The sequence below is a fragment of the Periplaneta americana genome, chromosome 11, assembly GCF_040183065.1.
Source record: "Periplaneta americana isolate PAMFEO1 chromosome 11, P.americana_PAMFEO1_priV1, whole genome shotgun sequence".
Classification (NCBI taxonomy): Eukaryota; Metazoa; Arthropoda; class Insecta; order Blattodea; family Blattidae; genus Periplaneta; species Periplaneta americana.
Window position 1 is genome coordinate 24,545,879 of NC_091127.1, and position 24,242 is coordinate 24,570,120.

At 34.3% G+C, this 24,242-nt stretch overlaps 1 protein-coding gene across 1 annotated transcript in view; it reads left to right on the plus strand.

Moving 5' to 3' along the window:
- The window catches only part of LOC138708882 (octopamine receptor beta-2R-like), a 455,534-nt gene that overhangs the window by 390,519 nt on the left and 40,773 nt on the right, over positions 1–24,242 (plus strand). Inside the window, exon 2 of the mRNA XM_069839157.1 lies at positions 21,618–21,729. Coding sequence (XP_069695258.1) covers positions 21,618–21,729 — 112 coding nt within the window. The remainder of the gene's footprint in view (positions 1–21,617; positions 21,730–24,242) is intronic.

Sequence of the window (24,242 nt, forward strand, 5' to 3'; positions counted from 1 at the left end):
ACTGAGATAACAAAGTTGTTCATATATCATAGGCCTAACTCTTGAGCAGAAAAAGAGTAATATTCCTATCATGCTAATGCCAATGGCATGACCCGTGTTTTGCAGTTGAGTAGAAGAACGGTAACATTCCAGAAATGTTACTTTTATTCCACTCAATAGTGGAGCACTATTGTGTTAGTTTTCATATAATATGCTTGGAGAGCTGGCAACCACTGTAATAATCGTTTAGTTAATTAACTGTTTTAGTCCTTTGTTATTACAGGTGTTGCAGGTTATGTTCGATCATTCTTTTTTTAGTAGATTATTTTAGGACGCTTTATCAACATCTAGATTATTTAGCGTCTGAATGAGATGAAGGTGATAATGCCGGTGAAATGAGTCCGGGGTCCAACACCGAAAGGTACCCAGCATTTGCTCATATTGGGTTGAGGGAAAACCCCGGAAAAAACCTCAACCGGGAATCGAACCCGGGCCATCTGGTTTTCTGCCCAGACGCGCTAGCCGTTACTCCACAGGTGTGGAGTGTTTGATCATCGATGTTCTGTCTGCAAGATTTGGAAAATAGTTTTTGAAGTTAGTGTCTTCGAGTAAAAAACGACAATGTCAGATGGGGAAGATAATGAGCCAAGAAGAGAGAAAGGAAAGGTGAACAAGAATACACAAACCAAAGATATGGAGAAAATATCTAGGAGTAGGGGAGAAGAGTTTGTAACCTACAAAGGTGTATTAGTCGAGACCAAAAAAACAACATTGTAACACCGTTTTTATGATTGTTCCTTTTTCCACATTTGAAGAAAAGTATTTGTACACTTTTTTGGACAGTTATGCCATAAAGAAAACTTATTAACTGTTCAAAATATTTCTGTTCATTTTAACCAATAGGCTATTCCATTTGACTGGAAAAAGAGTAACTTTCCCAAACTTTAAACAATCAAATCTAAAAAACCAATTTATATATTAACAAACAAATATAAAGTCTGACTAGTAGTAACTAGTAGTAAATGTGACCCATAATAAGTTTTTTTTATTAAATTAAAAACAAAGTCACAAAACAGTTTTCTTTTATTATCTCGAAAGCATGATTACGGAATGTTACCACTTTTCCACTCACCGATCCATTTAAATTTATAAAAAATCATGTTTCCTGAAAAAGTAGCTTTCTTGACTTAGCACCGTTTGGAAAGTAACTCTTCAATTTGTGATTTCATCTTTTATTAGGGAGGCAAGCACATTTACAAACACTAGAAAAAGTAAGGGACCTAATATTGATCCTTGAGGAATTCCATTATTAATAGTTCCCCATGTCGAGGCAGATTACATAGTTGTATTGATTTCAACTTTCTGTTTTCTATATATGAGATATGAGTGAAACCATTGGTGTGCAACACCTTTAATTCCATGATTATGATTTATACAGTCAAATGCTTTGGATAAGTCACAGAAAATCCCTCCTACTTGTATTTTTGTTTTAAATGTTCTTCTTTAACAAATTTCTGACGTAACAATCAAGAACACTGATGCGTGCCGAAGGACCACATCCTATACAAAGCGACCCTACTAATGCATCTACAAGAGCCTGCCGTTAAAGCATCCGACACATATTGGCCCGATATGTGAGCTACCGATAGACTAACAGCCTTTTTGTCCAGAGTGAAGGATGAAAACCACGACAGGTATGGCGAAGGGAAGTGGCCTTTAACCTACATAACTGGCCGAAGTGTTGGCTCTTCCAATGAAGTTAGGTCGTGTTCCTCTGCACATTTACAGTTGGCAACCTCAACTCTCTCAAAGTAAAGTGGTTAGGCCTACCTGTCTTCATAACTCACAAAGAAATTGTCGAAATTTCATACCCTTAAGTTATATGTACACCTTTACATACAAAAAAAAATTTGTTTTGTATAATTTTGCTCTGTAAAATTTTTATACAATTGAGAATGGTACCAGAAAGAGAATGAAGTGAAAAAATCCCTTGAAATTATGTCTAAATTGTTTTTAAAAATTATTTTGTTTGTAATTTTGACATACAACTTGAAACATGATAGCTCATGCAGTTTTTAAGATAGAGCCACAGTTTTTTCACTGTTTTATAGCTAAAATTATTCTTTAGTGCCTGATATAGAGCTATTTTTTTATTTTTATATACATTAATTAAATATTACCATATATGTAACTTACAGTAATATTTTATGTTGCATAAATCATGTAAAAAATCAGTAGATAATTATTAATTATATTAATGTTATTTTACTCATTGTCAGGCACTGGGAGACATTTCAAGCTTCAAAATGACACCAATATCTTCTTGGCGTCACCATATTTGACTGAGATATCATGTTTGAAAGAATTAAATATTATAAGGTAAAAGGTAAAGGTATCCCCGTAACATGCCATGAAGGCACTCAGGGGGCATGGAGGTAGAGCCCCATGCTTTCCATGACCTCGGCACTAGAATGAGGTGGTGTGGTCGGCACCACGCTCAGACCGCCTTTTACCCCCGGGAAAGACTCGGTACTCAATTTTATAGGAGGCTGAGTGAACCTCGGGGCCGTTCTGAAAGTTTGGCAACGAGAAAAAATCCTGTCACCACCTGGGATTGAACCCCGGATCTTTCAATTACTATTTACAGGAAATGAGCCACAAACTTTCAGAGTCTAGAAGACTCCATCATCATATGTCACCCCTTAAGCAGCTTCATGTCGGTCCAGTTTCAGCTTCTTTCTGCCTCTCAAATACCTCCGCTTTGTTTTAACTTCAGGTGTTGAATGTTTTTTCGGCATTTTTGTCCCTATTTCCATTGATGCAACAAATCCTGCGATGGTGTTTGTCCCAGGGTTTATGCCCATCCTCCTCAGAATTGTAATTTCTACTTTGGACTCTTATTAAAATGAATTACAACATCATTGACACACAAATTTACAGTTTTATGACTAACAGTAAAAGATTATAAATTACTTCATTATGTAAAAAAGGTTTTTTCAATCTAATGATCATGCCCAGATATCTATGCATCTATTTCGGGACTAGAAAGAAGTTTATTTTACAAGCAATGCTGGACGAGGGGATTGACTGGTACGAAGATCACTTCAAAAGTAAGTGACCGTGGCTGATGACGCAGCATTTTGGAAAATGGGACTTATCTGAAAAACCATAAGGCATAAATCGAAAATTCTTATATCAAATTAAAGAGGAGAAAATTCTCTATTAAAATACTTATTTTGAAAATTCTAATTTTTCATCATTTTTTTTCGTTTTGTGGGTGTACATATACCTTAATTTTCCTCGTTCATTTCTTCATTTTTTATATTTTTATCTGTCCATGTTTCGTCTCTTTTCATATTTTTTTATAAAGTACAACTTTGCATTTCCACTTTAATTATCACATCTACATAATAAGAGGGGAATTCCAGTTGGGTTAAAATTACAGGCCTACAAGCTTCTTTTTTTTATATAAATTCGCAAGAAGGGTTTCATTATAACGCACAATTAAGCACATAATTGGATTCAGAACTGTCTGTAATAAGCAACCTGAAGGTGTAATTATCCTAGTTTACACTCTCTACTCGCAGCGTAGTCCCCTCACTATCCCTATATGCAAATACAGCACCTGGGAGCACATCGGTTGCCATGACAATCACCCGTCTTGCACCAGTACTATTATTTCGCTTATAATTTGCAGGAACTTAACTTGTCATATCGAGGATTGTGTGATGTTGTTGGCTTGCAGAGAGATCGATACAAATTAATCTGAAGCCTAAGTACTCGGAGAAAACCTGCACTGGACAGTTTTTGACTGGACATGAGAAATTCGGTGAATATTTAAATTTCAAGTTATTGTCAACCAATTTCTTTTAAGACATTTTTAATGTCACACCTTAAATAATACTGTTTAACATTCTTTTCTTTGACAACCTTAATAAGTTGAGGAAGATTGCATATTATTATTATTATTATTATTATTATTATTATTATTATTATTATTATTATTTTATTTTTATTTTAGTTGGTTATTTAATGACGCTGTATCAACTACTAGGTTATTTAGCGTGGATGAGATTGGTGATATCGAGATATTTGGCGAGATGAGGCTGAGGATTCGCCATAGATTACCTGGCATTCACATTACGGTTGGGGAAAACCTCGGAAAAAACCCAACCAGGTACTCAGCCCAAACGGGGATCGAACCCGCGCCCCAACGCAACTTCAGACCGGCAGACAAGTGCCTTAACCGACTAAGCCACGCCGGTGGCTATATTATTATTATTATTATTATTATTATTATTATTATTATTATTATTATTATTATTATTATTCGTTTTTACAAGACCTTGGCGAGATCTGTACCATGTTACGGCAGTGAGGCATGGACATTGAGGAAGAAAGACAAAAGCAGAATAACGGCCAATGAAATTAAATTTATGAGATATACAGCGGGATGTACGAAATGGGATCATAAACACAATGAAGATGTAATGGAAGAATTACAACTAGAACCTGTAATTAATCACGTAAAACATTATCAGAACAACTGGATAAATCATCTGCATCGCATGCGTAGAAATAGAATCCCAAAAGTAATGCTCCACTATCGTCCAAACGGGAAGAGATCTCTTGGTCGTAAAGAAGCGCTGAATTGAAAATTCAACTGTGAGATCGTAATAGGCCATTTGGCCTAATACTTGAAGGAAGAATATTATTATTATTATTATTATTATTATTATTATTATTATTATTATTATCATTATTATTATTATAGCTTAATATGCCCTTAAGAAGGAAGTAATACATAACAGATGACAGACGGAATGTTCCACAATTTGGTTCACAATATTTCAATAAACTTTAATAAATTTTGTACCAACATAACTAACTGTATATTCTTAATTAATTAATTAATTTATTTATTTTATTGCTAGTAAGTTTGAAATGAATACAAGTTAATACAATGCAAGATAAACTAGCCCACTCCTGAATGAGTAAGATCGTGCTCAGGAGGGGATTCCAATACAAACAAAAATAAAATAAAAATTGAGATTGAATACAGATTAAAAAGTGTTTAATATGTTTAAACCCAAACTATAAATCTAATACAATTTTTTTTATTAATTTGGAGAAGATTCGTGGTTAAAATAATATTAGAATAAAATTTATTTAATAATCTGAGTCCTTGACTCATGCCATGATAAAAAGCTGCATTGGTTTTACATTTAGGTTCAGACAAACGCAGAGAATTCGTATTTTTAGTTCTATATTTATGTCCATACCTTTCAAAGTTATTAAGATTTCTGTGAAAACATTCTAATAAAATAAAATAATAAATTTGTTTAATGTTGAAAACTTTGAAATGTTTAAACAGCAATTCAGTTGAGTAATCTTTCTGCCTTTTTAAACAAATTTAAATACTTTTTTCTGTAGTAAAATTAACGGATAAAGGTTGGATTTATAAGTTCCGCCCCAACCTAAAATACCATACATAAATATAGATTGAAACAATGCTAAATAAATTATACGCATACAGTTAATTGATAAAAAAAATTGCTTAGAATAACAAAGTAACATAATGTTTTACGTAATTTATTACAAATACAATGAATATGATTATTCCATTTTAAATATCAATAATTATACCTATAGTTCTGACGCTGTTATTTCCGGCGTGACTCCGCCCCTTTGCTTACGTCTTAGAAAGTAAAAGCTCTATAAAGTCTACTAGTAGTAGTAGGTAGGTAGTATCGTTCGCCATTTTTGTTCTCACATTGCCGAGCTACCATACGAGGAATCTATTTGCCACACCGTTAAACATTATCATGTCGTAGCTCCTATGATAATAAATCAAACGCAATGTAATTCAGCAAATAATTGAGCGGCAAATAACGTCTTCGTGTGCTTTCTGCGAACGCCAAAAAAAGAGCTAAAATGGCTGGCGATTATATTAAGTATTTATCGAGCCTTAAGAAATGAATCAGCGAATCATAAGACGCACACGTTTAAATGTAGCCGACCTGCAACGCGATTGGCTGCCGGAAATTAGAGCGACGGGACTATAAGTATTTAACCTCATTAACTTCATTAATAAATGAACAATTGCAATTTATACTGACATCTTATGAAATTTATTGCCGGCACCCTACCTGTCTACCGACTTCCCACTCTACTCTCAGCAACAAAAGAGGGATTTAAAGCACTATGAACGTGATGTTCCTCGCCATCTTTTCCCTGCACATCTGCTGATGACATGTGGCTAAGTACATTGGCATATCTTCCAGATGTATTCTCAAAACTAATCGAACTAAATCTCTCTCTACATGGTAATTCTTTGACTGTTCTTAATGCGCATGAGAAAATAAAGGCGTTCGAGAGGAAACTTGGTTTGTAGGTGAGTACCGTAACACAGAGGATTTTTTTTCACTTTTTCCTACCCTACATAGAGTCTTTTTTTGGTTTAAAATGATTTCGTTATTGGAAAACAATTGTGCAATGACATATGTTCTCATCTGGAAACTCTGAGGTCACAATTTGAAACTTATTTTTCAAGTAAATATGACGAATTTTCATGGGTTTGTGATCCCTTTCATTGCGATATTGAAAATAACAAACTTTCATTGAGTGATAATTGAACTCTCGAATGGCACCGGACTTAAAATGAAATTCCAAGCGGAAGGGATAAATTTCTGGACCTCATCACAAGTGAAAAGAGAATATAGTGAACTGTACAATGGTGCTTTACAGATTATAATTCAGTTTGCTTTTACGTATCTGTGTGAGAAAGGGTTTTCATTACTAATTCTAATAAAAACAAAGTACCGAAATGGACTCGATGTATGTGACGATCTCCGACTTAAGCTTAGCTAATAAGTTAAAGATTATCCAAACTCTAATAACCTTGATTTATTAAAAAACGAAAATGAATTTTTTCTATTAACATTAACTTAATTAGTTAATACTAATATGAAATTAAATGAATTAAATTAATTTTGTGCGAGATCGTGCGTATTTGCTTGTTTTCCGCACAGAACCAATACGCGGTAAGTGTGAAATACCACATTCAGTATTCCCAACGTAACACACATAACAATTTCCCTCTTCTTACCGCTTAAGCGCGACATTCATTTTACTGCTTTAGGCTTTTAACATATTATTTTAGAGACGTTTAACATAGTAATAATTATAAATTGGAAACTTACCACTGCAATTTCACCTAAATTGCACTGTTAATTATTGTTTTTAAATATTTGCAAAAATTAAGTAAAGTCTACTACTCCACGAAAGCTATTGTATTCCTGATACAAGTAACATTAAGGAAGCCGTGAAAAAATCAACATGACTCCAGATGCCGATGTTATTACTGCAATATGTTATATAAATAATATTGTTAAAATATTAAAATGAAAAAATAAATCATTACATAACCTTACCGTTTGTTTTAAGTTCGCATTTATAGACTGGGGGGGGGGGAAGACAGACGTATATCACGGCCTGCTGGAGTATAGTAAACACAGAAAACATTTTATAGGAACAATGTTAAAGAAAGATATTTTTGTTTTCTGAATTTGCCGTCATTAAACAGAAACCAAGATGGAGATTTTATTGAAACTAATTAGAAATTCTTCTTTCAGGTATGTAATAAATGATCTTCGCACAAAATAATGTACGATACACGAGCGGTATGTTTGTTTTCATGTTCTAGGAAATTAAAAAAGCTCAACTACGTTTCGCTTTTTCAATCTTTTCCTCGAACATGAAAACGTCAACATACCGCTCTTGTAACGTATATTACTATTAATTAATTAATTCTGTTTTAAAATGTAAATATAGTCCTACTGGTATTAAAATATCCTACAAAAATGATAAATTTGCTCTCGAAGGGAACAAGAGCAAGATGGTACGCGGAACTGTTCTGACTTAAAAAATTGGTCCCCACTTCAAAAAAGTTTTAGAAACGCTGTGTTATGCTATTCCATTTCAATTTAGCGCTTTCACATCGTCTCACTGTCTACAATAATCATCGATTTCCAACAGTTCTTTCGTTACGTGAGCAAATTATGGAATGTAAAAACATGGCAACGATGTCACAAGAATAATATCTCGCTCCCACCAATAATAATTAATACAGAGTGATTTATATAGAACTGACACATTTCTTTCATTAATTGTTTCAAAACGAATTGTGCTAGCGACAACTTATTATACCTAAAATGTAGAGGAATTTTGGGAGATTATTTACCTCTATAGCAAATGTTGAAAATGTCCTCCATCCTGCATAAGGCACAACTCAACACGTCGTTCCATGTTACTGGCCACTCGTTGTCAATAGCTTGAATCTCCTGTGTGATGTTGTGCTTCAGATCGTCCAATGTCTGGGGATGTGTGGCGTAAACCCTGTCTTTTAAGTAACCCCATAGAAAGAAGTCCGGCGTTGTCAAATCCGGAGATCTCGGTGGCCACAGGTTCCTGGAAATTATTCGGTCGTCAAAGAAACTTGCAATTAGTTCCATGGATTCATTTGATGTATGGCATGTTGCTCAACAAACTCCATGAAAATCAGTCGGTACTCTGCAGTGTTCACAGTCTTCCAATTGTTTACCAATTTGTTTACCAGTTCCAGTATTGTGTTTCTTTTGGGAGGATTGCGAACACCAAATTCTCTCTGGTATGCCCTTTGAGTAGCTGTAATTGAATTCGTAATCCAGTATTGCTTCACAAGGAAGAGTCGTTGATTTAATGTGTACTGCATTTTCACGTTGACACAAAATGTCGAAAACAGCTACCAACAATAGGAATAAAACAAACATCTGCGCATGTAGTGCTGCCAACAATGGGAATAAAACATAAACATCTGCGCATCTAGTGACAAGAAATCGAAACTCCAGAACATTCTACTGAATTTGGTGCTAAAATTGGGTCAGTGCTGCCAACAGTAGGAATAAAACATAAACATCTGCGCATCTAGTGACAAGGAATCGAAACTCCAGAACATTCTGCTTAATTTCCAACGGAATAATTAAAGACAGAAATGTGTCAGTTCTATATAAATCACTCTGTATAATCGGCGCCATATAACTGTGTAGTTGGTAAAGAGTGGTTATATTACTGACTTGATATTTTCATATCGATTTGTATTGTCAGATCGAGGGCAGATACGTAGAGGTAAGTAAAACGGAAGCATTCGTACATCGTGAAGTAAAACCGAAGAACTGAAAAGCAATGCGCAAGACATTTCCAAATGGGCGATCTTATGAGAACGTGAATAAAGTAGGACGTTTATGTGGATACAAAGTTGAACAATAGAGTTATAAAAATTAAGCAATGCATCCAGTAGGAAGAAGTAACCACAAAGGCCTTTAAAACGTGGGCAAGAAAGTGTTGGCTCCTGCGACCTAAATTGCAAGAAGAGTTCACAGTTAATAAAGCGACGAAGTAAACATCCACCTCTGGGGATCTAGTTGTTCCACATGAACGCGGCATGAAGTTTCTATCGTCTCGGAAGTCATTTCAGGGGTTTTGTCTGTGGAGATCTCTCGCTGGAGGCGAGCACCGTAGGAGATGAGCAGGCGTCATCACGCAACCCGCTTGCTTTCACGGACACGCGAGCCTTTAAAACGCTGTAAATCAGACCGCAATCTATTTTAAAAGTTCATTTGAATATAATTGCAGTGTAGCAATAAGCAACAATAAATCATATGCAGATAAACAGTGACTGCCGTTTCAATTAGCTGCTCACGTCACAAACCTCCCTTCTGAATGTAAGATAACGGGCACTTCACAGTTATCAGTGAAAGAGTGGGCTAATCCATACCGATGAATAAGTAGAAGAGGAATGTTAGAACTGAAGAAATGTTCTAGAACAGGCCTGCACAAGGTTTGCGCTCTCCGAGCTGGCTCACAGCTCATGAGCGGAATGCATATATTAGCTGCGCTCTGTATAAGGGTGGACTGGAAGAAGGGGTGATCTCGTACAAAATATACACAAAAGGAAGTACTATTACGAGTGCTTATGAAATAAATTCCCGTTCAGTGTTTGCAAAACTATCTTAGACTATTATTAATTAATAAAGAAATATTTATTTTACAGAAATAATAGAAATTCTATAGCTACTTAAATGTACAATATCATTTTGTTATATTTCTATTTATCAGTACATCAAAACGAGGTTTTATGCTGTTGGCAGCTGAAAGGAACAGTAGCCTACTGATCGTAATGAAGCATCAGTTACAGATGTTCGATGTCTGCCTTTATTAAAGTTGATTATAGAAAACAGTTGCTCACAAATATAAATGTTGAGCCAAACATAGCAATCATTTTCACAGCCAGCCTGTGTAGTCGTGGATATTACTGCTAATGTTTAGTCTTGTAAAACTCAACCAGGCTAGTAGTATTATTCAAACGATCTTTAGCCCTTAGGTCACATTGAAGATCAGTAAGTTCGAGCTGTAAATCGTTAAATGTTAAATGTTATGTTCCGTCTTTTAGATTCCTCCATACTGTACTGTAGCAGTAGGTAAGCAACGTGAAACAGTTACTGAGAATAAGCCTACACACTGCACTCCACTAGATAACTGAGTGGTCGTTTCCCTCTCCTCTACCTATAGCAAGTCTATGTCATTCTGACGCATCTTCCTCTCCGTTTCGGCGAGCGGTAAACTCGGCTCTCCCGCTCCGAAGGACCGCGTGCGCTCGTTGAGCGCGGTTTGTGCAGGTCTGTTCTAGAGGCAAGTTTGGTTATCCTTGAGTAGCAAAGAAGATTTTGGACTTTGTGGCTAAGATATAATTTTCCTAACATTTCGGAACTGTTTTAAAATTCCATCCTTAACGTCGCATTGATGACGCTGTTTACTTTTGTTCAATCTGCTGTAGTAAAATACAGGACCGAAGAGAACATAGACCATGTGACCAACTTCTCTGAACCGTTTTACTGCTGGCGATATAGAGCTATTTATAGATAAAGTAGCGCGTTTGTTTTCCATGCCTCTTGCCGACCACGCCCTCTCGTTTATTTCTGCGACTTCTAATTACACATCAGTCCAAAAATTTAGGTAGATACTTAAGTTACGGGATGCTTTTGTAGAGTAACCATACTTCGGTTTCTAAGTTTTTCATTCTTCAAAAAAGAGCAGTGAGAATTATTTGTAGTGTGTCTTCTAGAACTCATTGTAAACCACTTTTTGTACAACTAGGAATACTTACGTTGCCGTCAATGTTTATTCTCGATTGCCTTCTGTATGTTAAGCGTAATGTGCATGATCTTCCTACTTGTTCAACTATTCATAATTATTCTACCCGTTCCAGACTTGACATATATTTCACCAAGTACAGTACAAATATAGTACTACAAGCAGTAGTTTTATTTCCATATCTTATAAACTTTATAACTCTTTACCATTGCATATAAGAAACACGTCACATTTTACTTTCAGAAGGTTGGTGAGAAGGACATTGATGGCAAATCCAATCTACAGTGTCAATGAATTTAGCAATATTACGTTTTAGATACTATCTGTTTTAACCTCATGTAATTGAGAAACCTGTACATTTTAACCAGATTTTATACTATTTCTTTTAAAACTTTTAACCTGTTATCTGGTGACTGTATATTTTTTATTTTATTTTTACATTTATTCATATTGTAGTAGCCATGTTTTATATATTTCTACTATGACGTTGTCTATGGGTGTAAATTGCTGAATAACATTAAATTCATCTATATAAAAGTATAATACAGTCGTGCAAATTTCTCTTTCCTCATTGTTGTGTGTACAGAAGATACGATAATGGAACAAAAAACAAAGTTTTGAGCAGGTCTTCATATTAAGTGTGACGAATAGGGAAAAAAAAGAATTACACGGTGTACTAATTTTACTACTGTTCATTCAATATAAAGTAAAAAGACATTATAAATTACGCTACAGAATACCTGGACAATATTTATCGACAGTAATCTCACTAGAAGGTTTGATTTATCTAGAGAAAATCAAAACTCGAATGGGATTTAATTCACTGTTACACGATTAGAAGAAAGTATATAAAGATTAGAAGAAATAAAGTACTCTAATACAATAGAATATTAACTGACTTACTGAAAATATATTTCACTAATGTTAGGTTCACCAAAACGTTTGAACGGAGCCGACATTTTCGGTTGACTGTCTATGCTGTAGACAAATGACGATCGCAAAGCGTGTTTTATAGTACCGTAAAGAATTTACAGTTTGAAATGTTGGCAAACAAAGAAACAAATGGTAGGGAGGTGATAAAAACAGAAGAAAGTTTATAAAGATTAGAAGAAATAAAGTACTCTAATACAATACAATAGATATTAATTGACTTATTATAATTCTATTTCACTAATGTTACCTTCACCAAAACGTTTGACAGAGCCGCCATTTTCATTTGACTGTCCATGCTGTAAACAAATGACGATCGCAAAGTATGTTTTATAGTACAGTACATGCAGCGATATTTTACTAATTAATTAATTTATAATTCCCAGAACATGAATTTTACCAGCAATCGAAAAGTACTGGGAATAAATTTGAATAAGGAACAAAAAAAAAGTTTCCTTCCCAGACAGGATTCGAACCACGAAATTCTTAGTTACCAGTCTATCGTGCTCTGGAGTGAACAAGGCTCTGAAATCAGCTACAAGGGTCGGTTCGGTTTTTTTGCCACTACTGTAAATATTTCAATGAGTTTTTCCTTCATAGCTTTTGGAATTTCAGCCAGTTGAAAGCAACGACTCAGTATCCATCTTTGAGTGTTGTAGCCTAATTTGTTTTGACTTTCTTCCGGAAAATACTAAAGGAAACTGTTGATTAAAATAGTACTTCGGTACTTCGGTTGGTATCCACTGGTTTTGAAGAAAATTATATTTATTTGAGATTTTACAGAAATTTTTGTTTTTAGAATCTAGTCAAGAACCAGTATGCGATTAGTGGGTCGCGAAGGAAGTCTTATCTGAAAGTGGATCGTGCCTTCAAAAAGTCTGGGAACCAATTTTCTACATTACTGAAGATTTTGAATTAGTGCTGGGAATTCTGAAGTAGGAATAAGTCCGGTCTTATGGTCAGAATGGCGTAAGACCACCGTTTAAGACAATATAATGTATGTATTTATTTACACTGCAAATGGGTATATACCCGGTGGCAGTGGTAACTAATTACACTCAATAATAACAATAATAAACACAATTAAAAATACAATTAATGATAATAATAATAATAATAATAATAATAATAATAATAATAATAATAATAATAATAATAATAATAATAGGGAGCATCCTAAATTAAATGAAGCATAATTACTTAAAATAATATTTAAAGTAAATCTAATTTATATCTTAACCCTAAGTTCGAACTAAAACCTACGAGTATGATATGTTCATACCAGCACAAGTACCTTTCAGCACTACACTTATTTCGTGTCAACTCACTCACTGCACTGGAACTACGACACATTTCATTGATTCTATCCTGATTTCACTAACACTTCAAAAACATTTCACTGTTCAAATACTTTGCACTGCCACTATAAACTGTAAAGCTTCACTGACAGAAACACACTTCACTTACACAATAAGTTTACACTTCACACTTCACTGACACAACACACTTCCTCACTGATACAACACTTCAATAACATATATCAATTACAACTTACTTACAAATGGCTTTTAAGGAACCCGAAGGTTCATTGCCGCCCTCACATAAGCCCGCCAACGGTCCCTATCCTGTGCAAGATTAATCCAGTCTCTATCATCATACCCCACCTCCCTCAAATCCATTTTAATATTATCCTCCCATCTACGTCTCGGCCTCCCTAAAGGTCTTTTTCCCTCCGGTCTCCCAACTAACACTCTAACACTCTATATGCATATATCAATTACACCCTTTAAATAGTGTGTATAATATACTACCGTCTATTAGTAAAGTCCTTAAGCCTATTTTTAAATACAGTTTTGGTTATTGGCAAAGACTTTAGCAAGTCTGCAGGTAAAGCATTCCAGTCCCTGATAGTACGATTGAGAAAAGAAAACTTTCCAGTGTCCGTCCTCTGTCTTCTTTCCCTCAATTTATATGAGTGGTCGTTCCTTGAAGAGTAATTTGGCGGCTGCAACCAATTTTTTATTTCTCTCCAGGCAGGTTCACCTGTGTATGTTTTGAACATTGCGCATAATCGAATTCGCGTTCTCCGGTCCGTGAGTGTGTCCCATTTTAATGGTGAATTATTACGACAATACTTGAGAGCCCGTTTTTGAACCACTTCCAGTGTCTTAATATGTTCTAATCTGTAAGGATTCCAACATGCAGTACCATATTCCATTACTGGACGTACTAGTGATTTATATAACAAGAGACAAAAATAGTCACAGGCTGAATTCCTACAGAACAGAAGTAACTCGTTAAAAATTAATCTGCAACGAAAGAAGGCATGATTTGTATTCTGAATATAAAGAAACAAACACTCAGCATCATCACTTCCAAGGAATATGACTCAGAACACGTGTAGATAAAATCAATAGTTATTATCTTATTCAGAATTTCTAATCCCACATTAATCAATATGGATTATTCAGGAAATAAAACCTCCGGTGTCAAAAGCCAGCCATATCGACGGCATACATTAAAAGTTGCAAGGATAATATTTGGAGAAGAGGATCAATCTCTCATGCGGCGGGTCTAGCGGTGACATCACGCCGACATCGATTATGCAGATGCTGACAGTGATTACACTCATCCGTGCGTAAGCAGCGCCACATTGTTTGCTGTCAATTTCAACGACACTGTATCGACTACAAAGCCGCTTACAGCAACACCGATAACAAGGTGCCCATCTGCATATTAATTTACGATAATTGTGTTACCACCTCTCTTCTCCGACTTCGATAGCATAACCATTCTATAACATTAATGTTAACATCAACTATAATAATAATAATAATCGATTTTCCAAAAAAAATTGGTGTTAACATGTATAATTAACCATCCTGATGTATGGCATTCAAAATACTTATTTTAAAGGGGGGTTATAAGGGGACTTGAATTAAATAAATCGAAATATCTCGCTTATTATTGATTTTCATGAAAAATATTACATAACGAAAGTTTCTTTAAAAATAATTTCCGATAGGTTTTATTCTATACAAAATGTTGATAGGGCTGATATTTAATGAGATAAATGAGTTTAAATACTACAATAACAACGCCATCTAAGGCGCTGTACTGAAATAAAAACAAATGACTTCGTCTATAAGGGGCCTTGGACAACAACAATCGAAAGCTATTAAACATAGCCTAAGAGAATGTTTCTGTGTTTGCATGAAGTAAAATCGGAAGCTAATTAATTGTTTAATTTTTAATTCACCATTGGAAAGTGTAGTTTCTCTAGATGGACATAATTCTACAATGTTATTACAGTAACTTCTGAAACATATAGCAAGTAATATAAAGTATACACATTAAATCTAAATGATACGTCAATCTTCATTAAACTGTGGTTGCATGTAATAACAATTAAGAAACACGTTAAAGGAATTGTCATTGCACCAAATGATTGCTCTCTGGACTAAAATGACCGTATTTTAATTATTTAAATACAATTTAAATTAAGTAACATATTAAACGATTTATCCTTCTATCAAACACGAATGTTTCTTGGATCAAACGTCCTATTTTAATTATGTAATTACTTCATATTTATTTCTATCAGGTGCAGCGGAGCGCACGGGTTCGGCTAATAATAATAATGTTAATAATAATAATAATAATAATAATAATAATAATAATAATAATAATAATAATAATAATAATTGACAGTAGAACCTTGGTTCCCAAGAGTTTAACGAAAATAGTTTTCTATTATATATGTATATATAAATCCCACAAGGGTAGCTGCCCTTCAGTAAGGGTTGCCAAAAGAGACAGCATACTAAACAAATAAAAATAAAAATAAACATTTGTGTAATGATTGCTATTTTCAAATGGAAGCTGCCCTTGGGAAGTACGTTTATTGAATAATTATTAGTAATCAGATAGAATATAAAGAAATTTAGGTGTATAGGTGATTACATAAAATCCGAACAAAATATTTCATTACGTCTATTGCAACTAGCCACATTCCAGCTGGAAAAAAACAATGAAAACATATAATCCAACAATCTCGGCAACTAAATCGAAAGTTATGGCATCACAGGGAAAATACCCGAGAAGGTCTAAAATATTGATTGATGATAAAATTGTAGAACAGGTACACCATTTTAATTATTTAGGCTGCGAAATTACATTCAATTACGAAGAAGACCTGAAAAACAAAGTTCATAAATTTCAAAATATATGTGGAACTATCAAGAGAACCTTAAAAAATAAAACTCAGAAAGAAACAATGCTAAAATTCTACAAAACTATGGCAGTACCAATTTTGACTTATGGCTCTGAGAACTGGGCAATGAATAGAAAGAATAGAAGAATTACAGAAACAGCAGAAATGAAGTTTCTAAGATATGTGGCTGGATACTCTCTCACAGACCATATCAGAAGTGAAGAAATACGAGATAAGCTGAATATATATAATTTAAACGACAAAATCATGAATAATAAACAAAATTGGCATGACCATATACTTAGAATGATGAATAATAGACCGGCAAAACAGGCAATGCGATATAAACCCCTAGGATCAAGAGACATAGGAAGACCTCGCCGGCGATGGGAGGAGGACTTCTGAGACGAAACAGGTCAACTTGGCCTATCTTGATGTAGATGATGATGACGTCTACAGCAATAATTTTCAAAAATTTTAAAGGAATTCCAAATGACTTAAAACATTCAACTGAGAATTTTGGAATTGTTCCCCTTGCTCCGAACAATAATCTAAATACTTCAATCTGTGCTTGTATATGATAATAATCCCTAAAGTATTCAGTTGTAGGGTCATAGATGGTCTTCTTTTCTTCACGTACTGCTATGGGTTATTCAACTGTACAATACGATCAATATTTCTGAAAACTCATATATATATATATATATATATATATATATATATATATATATATATATATATATATTCATTATTTTTGGAACTGACCGGAACGGAATACGGCTTTCGAATTGGAGGGAAGAGAGTTATTGCTTATATTTCTAAGTAAAATGTGACTGGGAGGGAATTGGGTTGGATCTTGTTCAACAGGGAGGGAATGAGCTTGTGAAAACTGACCACGGAAGGCAACTGACACACATACACGAAATTTCAGTGGCTTCAATTCGTGAAAGCTTAAAAAAAAAAAAAATGCCGATATTATTAAAGGAGATTATGTAGATAGTCTATGTAGCTTATTTCTTTCAAAAGTGATCTGAAAATTATTTCACAGTCTTAGGGAAACCACGGAAAATCATAGGCAGGACGTTTTGTCGCAATTTATGAGACTAGCCAATTACCTCCGATGATGATGATGATGATGATGATGATGATGATTGTAGTGATGATGGTGGTGTTTTTTACTTGGTTATTTAATGGCGTTGCATCAACTATTAGATTATTTACCGTCGATGGAATTAATGATAGCGGGATGAGATACAGGATTCGCCATAGATCACCTGACATTCGCCTTACAGTTAGAGAAAACTTCGGAAAAACCCAGCCATGTAATCAATCCATGGGGGAATCGATTCCACGCCCGAACGCAACTCAGAATAGATAAGCAAACCTGCTATAATCTGATCTACACCGGTGGCCATGGTGGTGGGGGTAATGATGTTGATAAAATGAGAAAGTGGGAGAAGAAACAATTATTACAAAGTAAGTAATACTAATCATTTTTTAGATAAAGAGAAAAGTAACAGTTCATATATGATATTATATTGTAAACGCTTCTTACCACTTACAATACAAATTTACTAAATACGCATATCTATTGCCGGTCTCACCATGCTTCAATATTTAAGAGGGAAATGCAAGCATTTCTCTCGTTAATTTATTTTACTTATCTTTAGGGTATTAATTACAGCAACTAGGGTTGTACGGAACAAGAAATTTTGAACTTCTTGAATGAAAGTTTCCGTAACAATGTATGTAATTTTACAAAATCTTCATTAACAAAATTACAGATAGTAGAAAACATAATTTAATGGAACGAATTTTTTGTCACTTCGACATTTTTAAATAAAATTATAGCAGCGAAATGATTAAGCAGGGATTCTTACAGGAAACCTGTTCTATAGCTGTTTTCTTTCTACACATGTAAGCTGTATCGAAATTGGAATCCTAATATGGTTTTCACAGTATGACTATGAGAAAAGAAGCGTTCAAATTAAAGGAGAATACGTTATTTTATTAGGGATCTGTACGCAGTCTGCCTACTATTCTGAGTGTGCTTGGCTTCTTGTGATACACATCACAGACTAATTAATTGTTTTCTGCCTTCTAATCAGATTATCTTGTCAAAACCGAAGTAAAACAATTGAATTCAAAAGCCCGCAATCTAGAAACCTGACGTAAATATAATTAACAAGGCTTTGAATTCAAGCAGCTTGCAAACCGGCCTTTGTGCTTCTCTCGATGATTCCTAGGCACACGTTTTGAGAAATATAAATACAAATCTCTGATAGAGAATAATATAATATAATATAATATAATATAATATAATATAATATAATATAATATAATATAATATAATATAATATAATATAATATAATATAATATAATATAATATAATATAATATAATATAATATAATATAATATAATATAATACAATACACAATACAATATAATATAATATAATATAATATAATATAATATAATATAATATAATATAATACAATACAATACAATACAATACAATACAATATAATATAATATAACATTAGGCCTAATACAGTGGAACCTCTTAAGTTTGACATCCTATAGTTCGACTGCTTACGTAGGAGAATTAGACAAGCTCCTATATGGGCACCAAGAAATGGTTTTGCCATTTGAATGGGAATTGGTTCTGTGTCTTGTAGTGATACTTTTGTTAAAGAAAAACAGAATATTTTATTGATTAGGACATCCATATTTAATCACTGATTTTAAATTAATGAACTCTTCTTTTTCTATTTGAGAATTGTGCCGTTTGTGAGACGGAACTGTCGAAACCCACTGTGGTACTAGAAGCGCATACACAAGTCTCGGGGCGGGCAGGAAATGCAAGTACAGTACTGTATTCGTTGATGGATAATCAATATGAATTTGTATTCATTTCACCTGCCACACCCACTACCATTATTGGACTGAACTTTCAATTCTGTTCAGTCAAACTTAGGAGAGTCCACTGTATTAATATAATATAATATAATATAATATAATATAATATAATATAATATAATATAATATAATATAATATACTATAATATAATATAATATAATATAATATAATATAATATAATATAATATAACAGTTAACATAACATAAAACATAACATAATACTACGGCATTCGATAAGTAATGGCAACAATGCTGTAAATCAGTGCTCCTAGCGGTGACCATTGAAATCTTGTACTACGTAATAGAGCACAGATTGTTCATAAATTTGCAATATTGAAAGTCTCGAAGTAGCCATATTTCTTAAATACAGTGGCCGTTTCTGATTTGTAGTAAATAATACAGCCATAAAGGTACGAACAAAGGTGCTTCTTAAAAATCGAAGTTTGAAGAGAAAAACATACAACTCAATGCTTTAGGGCATTACAAGAAGCCTGTGGGAGAGAAGTCCTAGCATACTGAACTATTGCAAGTTGGATAGAAGCTAGGCATTCGCTTTCAATCAAAGTTGACATCAGAAGAGCTTTACATTGATCACTGAGAGAGATATCCACAAAATAATGCTGCAGATGGAGTCCGCCGTCTTCCAAGAATTTGGCAGCGTATTATTGACATGGCAGGAGACTATATTTGAAGTATGTAATGCCAAAATTAACCTAAATAAATTTAGTTTGAAACAGTAACTATGTTATCATTACTTTTTCGAATGCCCTAGTGGTAAAGTGCACATCAGGAAAGGAGAAAGACGAAATCTATTGGTTCCGTTTCCAAGAGCTACTCTCCGTTCCCTTTCCCATGTCTTTCCTAATGGAGCCATATTTAGCTCCGAAATGTTGAATATCTCTATTACATGACATCGTGAAATACTGAAATACCTCGCATGACGTTAATCATCATTAGGGGTCTAAAATCAAAGCAATTGTAGAAATATGACAGCTTGAATGACGTAATAAAAGTTGTGTTATATAAGAAAGGGACGCAAAAAACATTACGCTTAGGTTCGACTGAACGCAGGCTCGAGCCTTGTTATGGACGTAAGTTATCTTTCAACCGAATAATAACAGGCATTTTCCATATTTATTCTGTGTTTAATTTCCTCCCGAGTGTCATTTATGTTTGTTACTGTTACTCCTAGGTATTTAAATGTTTTCACCTATTCAAAGGATAAATTTCCAATTTTATAATTTAACAAATAAATTTCATTTAACGAGTAAGGGCACAGATATTCATGTGACAAAATTACAGTTGGATTGTTCAATCTCCCTCCCAATGAAAGACACCGCCAAGATGGGAACAGATAGTTATGTCCGTTCGTTGTCTGTAAAGGAGAGGTTTCACTGTAAACAAATTGATTTTATGTGTACAAGTATTTATAAATTCATAATACCTCCAAATTTTATCACTAAGGAGGCATTGAGAATAATATTTTTAGCTTTAGTACAATCATTAATACAGTATGGTATAATAAATTGGGGTGGAGTAGCATCATCTGTACTTAATCCATTAATTTTATTACACAGAAGATTAATAAAAATGTGTCTGACCAAAAATATGGATTACCCAACAATTTATTTAGATTTCAAAGTATTAACTATTGAAGAAATTTATGAATATAGTTTACTAACTTATTGCTATAGAAATCAAATAAAACATAAATCTAATCGACATGAATACCGTACACGAAAACAAAAGTCTACTTCCCCATTAATTGAGCCTAAATGTCATACAAGTGCAGCTCTTAAACATGGTGCTAGTTTCGCCCAAGACTTTATAATAAAATTACAAATCATTTTCTAAATTTGAAATATTTTAAAATTGAAGATTTTAAAAAATGAATTTATAAAATTATTCATGATATATAATATTAACAAATGTGTGTATTTTTTACCTTTTATTTCTGTCGACTATATTCATGTTTTTATTGAATATCACTGACTTCTGTCTGATTGTCAAATTATATTAAATGTGTTTTTTGTGTCTTTTCCCCTTTCTTTTGTTTTTTCTCTTGTGTGTTATTTATTGGTTTGAATTAAGTTACTTACTGTATTTGGTAAACTGTCCTTGTAAATTTTGTTATATTATTGGCTAAGACCACACCGTACACGAGCCTGGCTCTTACGGTAGTGGCTAGAAACATTTTTGTTTTATAATCTAATTTGTAATCACTAGTTAGCTAGCTAGTTAAATAAAATATAAACCTCGTTCTATTTGAAGGTTTCCTTTTAGCTGGAAGTACTCGTTTTCTTTTTTAACTTCTGTTATACAGAGTGTCGATATATTCAATTCTGCATGCAATTGAAACCACGTGACTATTTACTTGTTGCAGGCACGACAGTTCGGCAGCAGGGCACCAGCTGGCGCACGGAGCACAAGGCGGCGCGCACGCTCGGCATCATCATGGGCGCCTTCATGCTCTGCTGGCTACCCTTCTTCCTCTGGTCAGTACACAACATATAATTGTTACTATAAAACAACGAGCACAGAATACAATAGAGTAGACACTAGCATCTTAATACCATTGGACGGAGTGAAGCCGGTTTGATGGACCCGACGCCATCTTGTTGCTACCAAAACATTGCAAAATAGCTATTACGTTATAGAAGATCTTATGATAATAGGAATTCCGTATGTCCCTAATTTCCTGGAGGACTCACACTTTCTTGTTTGTTTCGTAATACAGAATCGCTAGGCACGCATTTTTAGCAAAAATTTCAAAACTGTCATCGATAAATCACATATAGGCTATACATATTTAAATTGACAGCTCTTCAAATTGCAGTATGGTATTTAATAGGTAACCTGGAAGGTTAAACAAATAATGATAAAAAAAGGAAGATAACAGTTTGACCTTATTTTGCTACTAGTCCAATAAAAATGCTACCCTATAATAATTACTTTTATAGGATGATTCATTTGCTTTCATTCAATAATGCAACTTGCTTCTTAACGCAAATTATCATTCTCTTCCTTTTGCCAGTATTTCGTATAGATGTCCCGATTTTGTTTAGAGAAAAAGTGGAATGCTCTTAACCATATAATATTTGCTATGCTCTTCGTTTATATTATATAATTACATTACTCTACGGCGAACAAAAGTGAAGTTTTATTACCAAGTGGGTCAAGTTACATCACGACCGAGTTAATGAAGCTACTAAGTCTGTAAAGCATAAGTCTGATTTCGTGATTATAAAAATTAATTACAATAATATTAATACGCTATTTCTTTTTCATCAAACGAATACCTGCATTCGGTCTAAGAGAAACCTCGGTACACCCATTTTCTGTAGCACACAACACAAACTTCCAACTTGGGTTGTTAGGTTAGCTTCGCTCGGAAATGCTAAGTCTACAAAGCGTAAGTCTGATTTAGTGATTATAAAAATTAATTACAATAATATCAATGCACTAATCCTTTCTCTTAATCAAGCTAATACGTGAACAATACGAATCTAATCGACTAACCTAGGCTAAATCATTCATTATCTACCGGCAATAAGTACATTTCACCTGTGAAAAGTTATTCCAGTAATTTCTTTTGAAAACCTGTTTGTGCAGCCATACGCAGCACATGTAGGAATATTGAAATTAGTTCATTTATTAATTAAAACAACGATGCAACATCACAATCAACTGCCATGTGCTAACCGGAAGCCCAATGTTTTGGTAGCATCATAATGGCGACTGTCCACAAAATCGGCTTCACCTCCAAGCTGTTCATGTCTACTCTATGCATGCTGTGCTCGTTGGTATAAAATGTGTATGTTTGCATGGCCAGCTCACAAACCGAAGAAGAGAAGTACGAGGTGGATAAGTAACCCCACGAGTGGTTTTTGAATCTATGAGTTACCACGGAGACGAATAAGCCAAGTTCATAACGGTCACGAGATAACACAGGCCGTCCTGCGATTCACTGCGAAGGAGGGCTGAAGCATGCGTAACAATGCGTGGTAACCACACAGATAGGGTGACCAGACGTCCTCCTTTTTAGGCCTTTGTCTGGGGTCCGGACGAATTTTGAAAAAAAATCAAGAAATGTCCCCCTTTACGTAACTTGTATGCCTGATATTTTGAAATTATATGATTTGACCCCTTTTTCATGTATTGTCGGACCATCGGATCTATGCTCCTTCAGCGCTGTCGTTATTGGAAAAGTTGACGCCTCTACTCACCCCCATTCCACCCGTTTCTCTCCCACTACGTCAAACAGCAGACGACAAACCTTGCCGAATAGGGATGTTGCCAAACTTTCGTCAAACAGTGTCATGTCTCTTGAATATTGCTTATAATAATGTAAGGTTACTTACTTACTTACAAATGACTTTTATGGAACCCAAAGGTTCATTGCCGCCCTCACACAAGCCCGCCATCGGTCCCTATCCTGTGCAAGATTAATCCAGTCTCTATCATCATATCCCACCTCCCTCAAATCAATTTTAATATTATCCTCCCATCTACGTCTCGGCCTCCCCAAAGGTCTTTTTCCCTCCGGTCTCCCAACTAACACTCTATATGCATTTCTGGATTCCCCCATACGTGCTACATGCCCTACCCATCTCAAACGTCAGGATTTAATGTTCCTAATTATGTCAGGTGAAGAATACAATGCGTGCAGTTCTGTGTTGTGTAACTTTCTCCATTCTCCTGTAACTTCATCCCGCTTAGCCCCAAATATTTTCCTAAGCACCTTATTCTCAAACACCCTTAACCTATGTTCCTCTCTCAGAGTGAAAGTCCAAGTTTCACAACAATAACGTAAGGTTAAAAAAATAATAATGTAAGGTTAATTATTACTTATTCATAATTTAATTTAACCCATTTGATCCCAAGACACTTTCAATGATTGGAATATAAATATTGCAGAATTGCCCAAATTATTTATGCCCAAATTATTTTTTATTAAAAATGTTGGTGTTTCTTATATATTCCTACTTAGTGATACATAAGAAACAAA